The sequence below is a fragment of the Pezoporus occidentalis genome, unplaced genomic scaffold (assembly GCF_034315485.1).
Source record: "Pezoporus occidentalis ecotype Australia unplaced genomic scaffold, CSIRO_AGI_Poc_V1 ctg2, whole genome shotgun sequence".
Taxonomy (NCBI): Eukaryota; Metazoa; Chordata; class Aves; order Psittaciformes; family Psittacidae; genus Pezoporus; species Pezoporus occidentalis.
The window spans coordinates 5,938,633-5,951,163 of record NW_026913855.1 but is presented as its reverse complement, the minus strand read 5'-3'; the positions used below and the strand labels follow the sequence as shown (position 1 = coordinate 5,951,163).

The window sequence follows — 12,531 nt, the reverse complement described above, 5'->3', positions numbered from 1 at the left end:
TTAGATGAAGTTTGAATAAAGCCTCTGAAGAGCTGCGCAACTGTGTGATCACACTATGCAATATGTGCTTTTTCTAATAAGCAGCCCCTTCCTCCCAATGCCAACTCATGACTATGTTAGATCACTGAATTTGCTCTTCTGAATAATAAAGGTAGAAAACTTTGTCCAAGAATCTTTGCCTTTAGCCAAGAAACTTGCAGTGAATTGAGTTGTTTCTAGTTTTTTCTTTTAAAATTGTCTCATTCTTGAAGGAGTATTAATTTTTAGCAATCGGTTGAAAAATCCAACCCCTATAGGAAAACTATTTTGTTTTAAATTGATCAGATTCCAAACTCTCAGCAAACAGGCTCTCAGTCAGCCTTTGTTGCCTTTCGAAAGAAATTGCATGTCACTGTGACAACTCAAATGGCATTCTGTACTGCATTTTCATAATACGCCACTAAGTCAAAAGATGCATTTCTAATAGATGTATCTCCAGTGCTTTGAATGCAGGCCAAAACCTGCATTCAAGACCTGCTGGGTAGATTGAACTCAATTTAAGAATCTGCTGCATGGATATTATTCTATGTTTACTCATAGGCTGGAGAATATGAAACTCTGTCTGGGGACAGGCGATCAGTTAACAGAGAGTCTGTGGGTCAAGGTTAAAGGGAGAACAGGTACGGGGGACATTACTGTGGGAATCTGTTACAGACCGCCAGAGCAAGAGGACTCTCTGGATGAAGCGCTCTACAGATAGATAGAAACAGCCTCATATATATATACATATATATACCTCCACAGAGAGAGAGAGATCATTCCTTAATGCATGGACCAATCCCTATAAACCTGCTGAGTCTATTCAGTCCATGATGTCGGGTTCCATCTCTTGTAACAGTCCTCCGGAGCACGAGAGGCTGTGTGCATTGTCCACACTTGTGAATAACCTGGGCAACAGTGTCCATTGCTAAGTCCACCCCTCGATCATGAGTCCATTTCTATGTTGCATCTCTGCTCTGATGGCCTGAAGTGCCATGGGCCCACCAGGCTCAAAATAATTCACCCTCCCCTTCAGCAGTTTCTGCAGCTTGTCACTGGGGACTCCATACAGCTGCTTTCCATCTCCGATGCTTCCAAAGCACTGGAGGGGCCCAGTGAACTAGATACTCACCCATACTGTCCCACACACCCTGCCACTCACGAGCCCTGTGGAAAATCTCCTAGTCTTCCTATATTGTCGTCTAATCCCAGACAAGACCCAAACCCGACTCTGCTTAACTCTCGAGATCAGACAAAATGGTCGTGAGTAAAACACACTCTGTGTGTGTGCCAACATGCTGATCCCCATCACAATCAGCAGGCAGGTCCCAAGGGTACCCAAAGGCCATTCAAAACCCTCAGAACTCTCAAACAATGCTGCTGTACTTGTCACTGGGGCTGGTGTAGCTGCTGTGCTTGCCGGCTCTCCCACCACCAGCTTCTCTTTTTCTGAGTCCAGATCTTCCTCCTCTGCCTTGCTGGGAAATGCTGCGTGGTCTCCTGCATCCTCCACTTGTTCTGGGTGCCTGAGGCTGGACCCAGCTGAGGCTCCCAAAGGTGGTATCTTGCTCTCTGCATCCTCCTGGGGCTCGGGCTCGCCGGGCTCCGCAGGCGGCTGCGGGGGAATGCTCTTGGCCACCGCAGGGCTGGGCTCGCCAGCAGGGCTTGGCTCCTCGGCCACCTCCTCCCACTGCTCAGCAGCCGCCTCCTTCCCGACCTCCGGCCCCACTCCCGCTGCTGTTTGGTCCCCAGGGCCGCTCTCCCGGGCCGCTTCGGCCACCACCGGCTGCTGGGGCCGCTCCCCCTTGGCTCCCCTCAGCCTCATGAAGATAGAGGCGAGGACGAGGGCCAGGACGGTGAAGAGCAGCCGGACGGCCAGATACAAGTCCACGGCCACGTCCGTCCCGCCCTGCTGCTGGAGCCCACCCGTATTAAAAGTAATTACCATAAAGTACAATGAGACAACAACCTTAGCCCAAGGCTCCCAGCCAATAAACACTAACACAGCAAATACCAGCTGCAAGTAAGGCACAACATGCTGAAACTGTGAGATCAAGAGCAACAAAATTGAGAGCCAATAAATCAGCATTGTGACAAGTGACAATCCGGTCAGATCTGTTGTTATCTCAACCCTTCGAGCCCCACATTGGGCACCAAAAAGAACTGTCGTGGTTTAAACCTGGTCAGCCATAAATCAGCCATGCAGTCTCTCTCTCACTCCCCCCGTTTTCTTCCCACCTCTCCAGAAGGGATGAGAAGGAGAATCGAAAGAAGGTAACTCCCACTGGTTGAGATAAGAACAGTTTAGTAACTAAGATATAACACAAATCGCTACTGCTACCACCAATAATAATGATAAAGGAAATAACAAGGGAAGAGAATATAATACCACTTGCCGACTGATAATACCCAGCCTGACCGAGCACCGACCAATACACTGTCCAACCCTGCAGTGTACTGGCCCTTCCGGCTAACTCCCAGTTACATCCTGGGCATGACGTGCTGTGGTATGGAATACTTCTTTGGTCAGTTTGGGTCAGGTGTCCTGTCTCTGCTTCCTCCTGGCTTCCCCTCCTCCCTGGCAGAGCATGAGGCTCACAAATTCCTTGGTCAGAATAAACATCTGAGCAGAAACTAAAAACATCGGTGTTATAAGCTCAGTTCCCAGACCAAAAGCCAAAAAACACAGTGCTGCTCCAGCTACTAAGAAGGAGAAAAAAGACTGCTACTGCTGAACCCAGGACAGGACAGGTCCTGAAGGAGCTGCAAATGAAGTTGCTAAGCCACTGTCCATCATATTTGAAAAATCATGGCAGTCAGGGGAAGTTCCCGATGACTGGAAAAAGGGAAATACAACCCCCATTTTAAAGATGGGGAAAATGGATGACTCGGGGAATTACAGACCAGTCAGTCTCACCTCTGTGCCTGGCAAAATCTTGGAGCAGATTCTCCTGGAAGGCAGGATGGCAGCATGCAAAGAGTTGTGGTCAATGGCTCAATGTCCAGCTGGAGACCAGTAACGAGTGGTGTCCCTCAGGGGATAGGTGTTGGGACCGGTCTTGTTCAACATCTTCATCGCTGACATGGACAGTGGGATTGAGAGCACCTTCAGCAAGTTTGCCAAAGAAACCAAGCTGTGTGGTTCAGTTGATACGCTGGAGGGAAGGAATGCCATCCAGAGGGACCCTGACACGCTTGTGAGGTGGGCTGATGCCAACCTCATGAAGTTTTAACCATGCCAAGCGCAAGGTCCTACACCTGGGTCAGAGCAGTCCCAGGCACAGCTACAGGTTGGGGAAAGAAGAGATTCAGAACAGCCCTGTGGAGAAGGACTTGGGGGTGTTGGTTGATGAGAAAATGAACATGAGCCGGCAGTGTGCGCTTGCAGCCTAGAAAGCCAACCGTATCCTGGGCTGCATCAAAAGGAGTGTGACCAGCAGGTCGAAGGAGGTGATCCTGCCCCTCTACTCTGCTCTCGTGAGACCTCACTTGGAGTATTGTATGCAATTCTGGTGTCCTCAACATAAAAAGGACATGGAACTGTTGGAACAAGTCCAGAGGAGGGCCACGAGGATGATCAGGGGACTGGAACACCTCCTGTATGAAGACAGGCTGAGAAAGTTGGGTCTGTTCAGCCTGGAGAAGAGAAGGCTGTGTGGAGACCTACTAGCAGCCTTCCAGTATCTGAAAGGGGCCTCTAAGGATTCTGGGGAGGGACTTTTCATTAGGGACTAAATTGATAGGAGAAGGGGTAGCGGGTTCAAACTTAAACAGGGGAAGTTTAGATTGGATATAAGGAGGAAATTCTTTCCTGTGAGGGTGGTGAGGCAGTGGAATTGGCTGCCCAGGGAAGCTGTGAATGCTCCATCCCTGGCAGTGTTCAAGGCCAGGCTGGACAAAGCCTTGGGTGACATGGTTTAGTGTGAGCTGTCCCTGCTCATGGCAGGGAGCTGGAACTAGACGATCTTAAGGACCTTTCCAACCCTAACTATTCTATGATTCTATGTCCGTTTAGAGACTTGAGATGAACACCAGAATATGTTTCCATGGATAAATATTCAAAATCAAGCAAGTTACTTGCAATTGGTGAATATTTATTCCATTCTTTGCATGCAGCCATGGGCAGACATACTGGTGCAGCAAAGCTTTTCAACCATCTTACTGCAATGCTAGTAATACTAAAAAGCAATTGAAGTTTCAATGACTCTTACAGCACTGTGGTTGTATCATGCAGTCCTGTACCTTGAAATGGGACATGAAGATCATAGACAGAAAGCATGCTGGGTTTTAGCTCAATCCTTGCCATGACCTCTTGCGCAAACACAATCAAAAAAGCATAAGAGGATAAAGGGATGTTTTTTCTCATGCATTCTAGCTGAACATGCTGCCTCATATATATTTTGATTTATCTGAGTATATGCAGCCACAGACACTCAAATATTTATTTCTCTTATCCTGACAGAAACTTTGCACTAGTCTAAAGGAAAGCTTTGTATTGCTCTAACCAAACAAAAAACGGAAAAAACTCTACCAAGATAAATTACAATTATTTTTTTTTCCCAAAAATCTTATGCAAGTTTGTTACACTTTTCCCAAGGAAAACATGGGAAGAACATTATGAAGGCTAAATCATGTAAGGCCAACAAAACTGCTCAGGCTTACAGCAAAAGAATTGCAACTGCTGCTGTTTTTCTTGCTTCTAGTACATTGCATACTGCCCTATTTCAATGAGCAATCTGAAGTGTATCATTACATGCAGAAATACTTCTGTTCATGGATTTTATTTCTTTTTCAAGACCACATTTGTCTGTGTGTATTTGCCTGTGTATTTTCCGTTTTGCAGAACTATAAATTAAGCCCTCAGAATGACCATTTACACTTTGATGCATACTAATCAATATAAACATGTCAGTATTATAATTCCTTCTGAAGTAATTAGCAATAATTAGCTGCATGTCAAAAAATATCAGCAATCATTTGAGTATATTACTTCTCAATCAAATGTATTTTTAATAAATGTTGATAGCATTTCAGACTCTAATTAACAGAACATCAGAACCCTGCTACCATTTTTGTGGATGTTATTCTAACATGTAAGGAAGGGGCTATATGCATCTTTATGGAAGAATATTGCTAACTGTGTCATTAATATTACAGTGCCTTGAATCAAAAATGCATTATCTTCACATAGCTGAATCATAAAAATTTGAACCAGAAATATAACAGCCAGTGAGGGAAATAAGAGATATAAACTACTTTATTAAAGTCTAAACCAGAATCAGAAAATAAGATTTTGTTTGCCCTTTTTTTCCTATATAACTTCTATAATACTACTGATTCTATGGCTCACAAATCATTGCCTAAAAGTATCTTCAAATTCGAGTTTTTGCAGATGGCTTTAAATCTTAGATCCAAGGTGGGCAATGGAGATGTACCTGGGTTAGGCTTCACAGGATATTTTTCCAGCCTGTGAATATTATCAATATAAAACCGAGAATTTGATCCTTCCCATGCTGTGGTTAGAGATGAAGCTTCATTAGAATTATGAATAAATGAGAAGTACAGTTATGAATGACTAAGCATGTACAGTTATTCTAGATTTATACTGGCTCTTAGTTAACTGGCTCTATACTTAACATGCTGTTAGCTAGTATTCTGAGTACACATCTAAAAATAAAGCACCTCTTCAACAAACAAGCAAGCACAATCAACTTTTTCAAAAATAAGAATTCTAAGAAAGAGAATCCTTTTCCAAGGATGGAAACACAACTATGGGGCAGGAGGCCACAGAAACTTCCTTTCCAATGTGGACTGCCTAGATCAGAGTAACCTACTATTCCCTTCCATCAATGTTTGTCAACAAGATGCTCTGAAGAAACAAGAGATTAGGAAGAGATTCCTGAGTCTGGAATCCATGCACTAAAAGGGACAGAGATGGTATAGGTTGAAGACGGGTCAACTTCAAGGTAAAAACATTGCCACCTTATGGCCTTGACAGCAAACTTTGTATGGAACTACACTGCTAAGAACACTTAAAGGGAGAGCTGGTAAAATGAAAACAAGAAATACATCCCAAGAGGCAGCTCAAGTCTCTTGTCACATTTAGCATTTTGAAGGTGAACTAAAAGGCCAGGTAAAAACAGGTAAAAACACATTTGATGCTCTAGAACAAGCAAATTATTTTGTACATGAGCATGCACTTTTCTCAGAACGTCCCCTCTCCCACACTCTTTTTGGTGCTTTCATGAAAGCAGAATGATCTGGGTTTTGACCATTGAGTCATGAAAGAACATTAGGTAATGAGACAAATCAGATAATAAATCCCCTTTCAGAAAAAAAAACAACAATGACTTAGCAGGTAAGCAGATTTGCAAGGCTTCTTCCTAAGATCATATTGTAATATTACTTTCAAAGCTGAATTATGGATTTTTGTTTACCTGTTATTATCTTTTTCTGCCAAAAGGGAATCTCCTGTGTTGTGGTTCTGTCTCTGAGGATACAACACTCTAGAGATTTAGATGGAGTTAAATGCTTTGTTGCCAGGTTTATCAGAAACTGCAAGAGAAAAATAACACACTATCCTCTAATTTCAACACTGATACAAAATGCCAGTGCTTCTCTTCAGGGATTTGCGATCAAAAACATGTCCATTAAGATGTGAAATCAGATCCTGGCAGCTAAACATGACCTTGGAATATAACTGGAAAGAGCTATACAGGTTCTGGAAGAAAAAGTATTTCTATAAATAAAAAACACACTTTTGCTGAAACATTTAAATATATTTTTTTTAAAGCAGATTCATGCTAAATGACTGACTTTTTAAAAGCACATTCTTGAACCCCTTCCTCATTCTTTTTCCATGTTTTGAATGGAAGCTTTGCTTAAATAGTGAGGCAAATTAAAAGAAACTATTTGGGAAAAAAAATAATTAAAAACATGTTTCTCATACCATAGTCATCCAGAAAAATGAGGAAAAAAAAAGTGTCAACTAGTTTTGTTGGTTTCTGTTTTGTTTCCTTTTTTTTGTTTTTCTTTCAAACATACCTCATGGACTTATTTGAAAGGCAGTAGTAATTCTTTAGAAAATAGACCAGTACAGCAATGTGAACAAAAAAGAGACCAGAATTCATACAGGTTATCATACTGTGTCAGGTTTTTTGCATATATCTTCCATATTCAATACCTGGCTTTCTGACTTGCAAACGAAAATATCTTAGGGCTTTAACTTGCATTTACTTAGCACACAGTTCTAATAGTTTAAAATGGCAATGCAGGAACTGTAAATTATTATTTTTCTCCCTTTCCTATGTCCTCATGTTTATAAAAATGGTAAAATGAAAAACATGTTCTCAGTACCATTTGAAGCACAGATTCTCATGTTAAGCAACCTGTCTCCTCGGCCAACAAAGAGAGTAGCAAGAATTGACACTTCTTTCCAGAAAAAAACATCTTCAGTATAGAACTTTTTCCCAGGGTATTGTCCAATTCTTGCTTCATTTCCTGCTGTTTATTAAAAAAAAAAAGAAGTCTATGTCTTCAAACCAAAAATTATAATATTTTATTAATGTAGTGATATATAATGCCTTCAATTTCTTAATAAAACAACTGAACGTCTTAACAACTGCTTCTCAGTGTAATTAATTGGTTGGATACATATCCCATCTGCATAGCATTAATGCTGCTATGCTCGTAATAGCTGTTTTGAAGCTTAGTCACTGCTTCTCACAGTTTTTGTTTCATAAAAACTTGAGCATCATTACACATTGATGTGCTGAGACGTTTAGAGCCAGTCCAGTCCTAGTTCAGCTGGAAAACCTGCTTTTCTCACTTACTGTCTTAATTTAGGAGAATAAATTGGATGAATCCATGCTTCAAAAAGTGGGAAGAGGAGCCCCTGTTATGTTGCTGAACTTGCACCGATTTTTTCTTTCATTCTTCTTAGCCCTATGCTGGAGATGACAAAAAGAAGAAACATCACTAATGAAGGGACCTCTGCAGACTGTTAACTGACATGACCAGTAAGCAAAAAAATGAACAGTGTGCTGGAAATGGTAACTAATGGCAGCTAAGCATGTCTCCACACTCAGGCAATGTTGTGTCAGGGATATATGAGCTCACTGCTGGAGAGAGGGCACATATCCACAATGAGGTGCAGTGCAGAGGTAGGGCTCTCTAAGGAACGAGGTTAAAGCTAGGTTAATTGTGCCTGCCTCTGAGAAGGACTAGCAAGTGTGGGTAGAGCATGAGACTAATATGGCTGTAATGCTTTCAGCTCAGGAGCTAATAGCTAAAGCTAACTCAAGGTATAACTGCACACTGCTGCGTTCACAGCCTTGTGATATTCTCACAGTCTCAACCTGCTTTTTCTGACTACGAACCCTTAAACTCAAAGCCAAAGGTCCGAGACACAGATCCTTCCCTGTGGATGAAAATGACAGAGACAGCATTAGAAACTTTCATCCCCTCCTCTTTCCCTCCCCACCTCTCTCTTGCACGCCAGTTCCATGTATTTGCTGTTTTCCTGTTGTGTACTTATGTACAGTGTAAGGAAATTATTCTGAATAGTCAGCAATTCATTATTTCCTACTAAACGTATCTAGGGAAGTAGAGATAGTGTTTAAGTTTCCACAATGATAATTTCAGACCAAAGCTCCACATCTGGATCAAGATATAGATTTGGTATTCCGCATAATTATTTCAGTGATATATAAGATATAATTTAAATATGGAGCCAAACAGCAACTTTTCTAACCTCTTCCCACAGACAAGATATGGATCCAAGAGAGAACCAAAGCGTTGCTGATTCCCTCTTGCTTCTGAACACTTTGCCTCTGAAACCAAAGTACTCAATGTGAAAAGGGGCAAATAGTGAGTGATCATTGGTGCAATACAGAATCTGCTGTTAGGATGCCTTTTCAGGGTTGTGACTCCCATTTTCTTTATTATATATTATATTCTAATGGATTTATCTTCAATGTATAGAGCATTTTGGTGCAGTGCATGGTAAATCACCACCAAGGAATTCTAATCAAACTTCCTTTGAACTCTTTCTGGAGCCAAGTGTTTATGCTTAATTATAAATTGCTACCCTCTTTCTTCCCATTTGAAATTCTCCAACTATTCTAATTAGGCTTCCCCAAGGGTCAGAGAACATCAACAATCTGGGAACAGTCTGTCTTTTTGACGTGCTTGGAAATCCACTGTTAGCACTATTTGAGGAAATCCAGCTGCCCTGGCTATCATAGAATAATTAATAATAATAGCTATGTAGTGATGACGGATCCAGGTTAATTGCATACTAATTAAAGGATATAGTAAAGCAAATGACTATTTCCATTTGAAATAATGGCTTGTGTCCACAGCAACTCAGAAATATTCCGTATCCTCTTGGCAAGATCTCAAATGGGAATTAAATTCATTTGAGGCATGTACACGTGATGAAGTCTAAGACGAGCTTTGACAAGCTGCCTGCATAGAGACAGCGACAGTCATTAATGAAAGAGTTTTATATAAGCTGAAGTTTTGAAAGAGTGAATGGAGAAGAGTGGCTGGCAGAGCTGGGAGTCAACCAAAAGATAATTAACAGGCAGTACAGAGTACAAGGAACTATTCAGCATGAAGAATCAGATCTTCAGTTAGAGGCAAACAGGGAAGGAGCCAGAAGGGGAGTCCTTCAGTTAGCTACTCCTGGATTCTTGGAAAGGAAATAAAGGAGCTTGTCAGTCAAAGGATGACTGACTGAAAATGTAGTGCTGGTCAGGCAAGAACTATACTAGAACTTGGTGCTGTTCAGAAAACTAGTTTGAGCCTTTACCTGAGGGGCTTTTTAGTGTGTTGTAAGTGAGATAAAGTGAAAGGGATAATAGGCGATTTCTGGGGAGGAAGAACATCTGATACATTGAGCAATCAAAAGCTAAACTGAACACTCTCAAGAACTTGTCATGTTAGTATATTTTGAGAAATATTAAATTTGTCCAAAAAGACAACTTGCAGTCAGGCACTACTAAGTACATAGCCTAATAGTAGGTTTCCATCCTGGATTTCTCCTGTGTCTGATTCTTACTAGAGTTTGGCTACATCCAAACTAGAGCCACTCCTTTGATGAGAGGCAACAAATGAATATAGGAACTGAAAGAAAAGAAGAAAGGATTGGTTTTGTATCTAGTGGTAAGATTCAAGTGTAGTTGAAATTTAAAAGTTTTTGGATCATATATGGTATTATTTAAAGACAAATTCAATACAGAAATACAGAATTTGAAATAAATTAACACAAGTAGTGAAATGAAATAGTGACCTAATTAAAAAAAGAAGTGTTATAATATTTACTTGTGCTCAGTTTTAGCCTACAACCTCTATTGACATGCCTAAAGGACCAAATCTCTCCCCAAGAACCTTGCTAGAATACATAGTCATGTAGTTCTTCCACTGCATTTATAGTATGTCTGAGTCTTCCCTCTAAAACAGTAAAGGAAGTTGGAGAGGATTAACCCTGAAATGCCTTGTCCTGAAGAAGATGCCAGTGTCCCTTCATTGTGGATACAGATGGTGTAATGTGTGGGGTTTGTTCATCAAGAAGTTTGGGGGGAGGGAGGCTCTCTGGGGCTGTCGTTATGTGAAACAATACTCCTTTTTGACTCTGTAACTGTTGTACTCTGTAAGTAATGGGGGGGAGGTCAGTTGTATTGCTGCACAGGATTGTGAGAGAGAAAAGGGGGGCTGGGTGGCTCGAAGTAGTGTCTTGTTGCAACGCTTGAGGGGAGGGGGCTGCGACGGTGAGGAGGCTGGCAGTGGACGCTTCTCGAAGCCTCTGGGAGTTTCTCGAAACTTCCTGAAACTTCTCGGTAATGAGACCCCTGCAACAAAGGGAACCAATGGGGAAGAGCCATGTCAACATCCGAGTGAGGAGGGGCGACAGGATTGGCTGGGGCCTTGAACCGAAAAAAAATAAAGGACCACCTCCCAGAGACCGCGTGTGCGTCTTGGGCTGAGAGGAGGGCTCCCCGGCGCACCCAGCGCTGTTTTATCTGCTATCGCTTACTCAGTTTAATAAAATTTATACTTTCAACCAAAATTGGGTACAATATGGAATGAGACAGAGTTGACTGTAACCAAATTCTGGTTTCCTTTGTGCATGACTACAACTCTTAGAGCAGATCACATATACACAGGGATTTTAATACTAAAATGAAAATTTGTATACTGGATATTTTCTTATATGCATTTTAGTGTTTCATTATTTGATTGAAGTAAGAAAATAAGCAATAAAACCATTAGCAAACTGATTAGCAACATATAAATACATCATGTGTCTCACATAGGCATGCTGTTTTGTCTGTAAAACTACAGCACCAGCTGCAGGTTTTTCCACTTTTATTATGGCTCTTGCAGTTGAGCTGCTGAGAATGTTTTAAAATCATTAATAACAGGATATTCTGTTATTTTAGCAGCTTAAGTGAACTCAAACTAGGGTCTCAGAACTAAAAAAAAAAAATTGATTACTTCATGCGCTTTGAAATCAATGTGCAAATCTGAGAAACCTTGAATAAGCAGAAGCAGCTAATAGGGCTGAAACTTTACAGGACCTCAGCTAGACAAATGACCTACTGCCTACAAAAAGCCACACATTTTCTAATATACAGTGAAAAAAGATATAAATGCCAAGCTTATTTAAGCAAAAGGGAAAAACACAGTTTTGCTGTTTGAGGGATATATTTTGAGGGATATTTGAGGGATATTTTTTCTAAGGATTAAGCTGTTTATGAAAAGAAAAAAAAAAAATTTTGAGGGAAACCTGAAACCTACTGAGGCAAATGATGAAGGGTAATCAGTTACTGCTGATATTAAGAACCACTTTTACAGGGCAGGAATTTAAACAGCTCACATCTGAAATACACAAAGAAAAACACCACTAGAAAACAATTTAATGATAGGGTACCCCCCTCCCCAAATTTTAGAAAACTTAAGAGGCATACTGAATCCAATGATTTACAAGTTTAGAGACGTGCTGTGCTTCTCTGCTTTCCCTTCTCTCACAGAGAAAAAGATTTAAACCTCAAAAACGCTTTAAAGGGTGAGTTAAACACCAGAGTTTTCATTCTGGTTATGTAAGTAACAGAGAACTAACCAACAAGTCTATTAATACAGAAATTGATGCTGTAGCATGAATAAACAAGGTAAGTCCTACTCATGGCACTGAAGCAACACTATCTTCAGGAGCAAGATGGGAAAACTAGAAAGGCCAACTATTCTGACAGAGGAAATACTTTGTTAAGTGTAGGGACAATAAAAAATCTAAATTTCCACCCAAAACTAATAGTCTGAAATCCTTAGAATCTTTAAATTTAGGGGAAAAAATAATTTTATGTCACAGTTGGTGTCATAAAAGAACATTTTACAGCAGATGGGATAAAGAAGGAGACATTCAGCTGTTCCTGAAGATATAGAAAGCCTGTCAAGACATGGAAAATCATGCCAGAAGTATGAGCACTGCTGTAAAAAGTAATGCTTGACACA

The 12,531-nt window shown here is 41.1% G+C and overlaps 1 protein-coding gene and 1 long non-coding RNA gene across 2 annotated transcripts in view; both read right to left on the bottom strand.

Annotated features, from left to right (window-relative positions):
• LOC134163134 (uncharacterized) overlaps nucleotides 1-12,531 on the bottom strand; it is a 474,220-nt gene that overhangs the window by 950 nt on the left and 460,739 nt on the right. The window contains exon 2 of the long non-coding RNA XR_009964585.1: nucleotides 5,853-5,937. This is a non-coding gene — a long non-coding RNA (uncharacterized LOC134163134). The remainder of the gene's footprint in view (nucleotides 1-5,852; nucleotides 5,938-12,531) is intronic.
• LOC134163383 (uncharacterized) lies at nucleotides 1,139-2,074 on the bottom strand. The gene has a single exon (XM_062618212.1). The coding sequence runs from the start codon at nucleotides 1,964-1,966 to the stop codon at nucleotides 1,139-1,141; it is 828 nt and encodes a 275-aa protein (XP_062474196.1). The 5' UTR covers nucleotides 1,967-2,074.

Excerpts from the sequence above, each read along its gene's own strand:
- LOC134163383 (XM_062618212.1), bottom strand. The coding sequence starts at position 1,966 with ATGGTAATTACTTTTAATACGGGTGGGCTCCAGCAGCAGGGCGGGACG.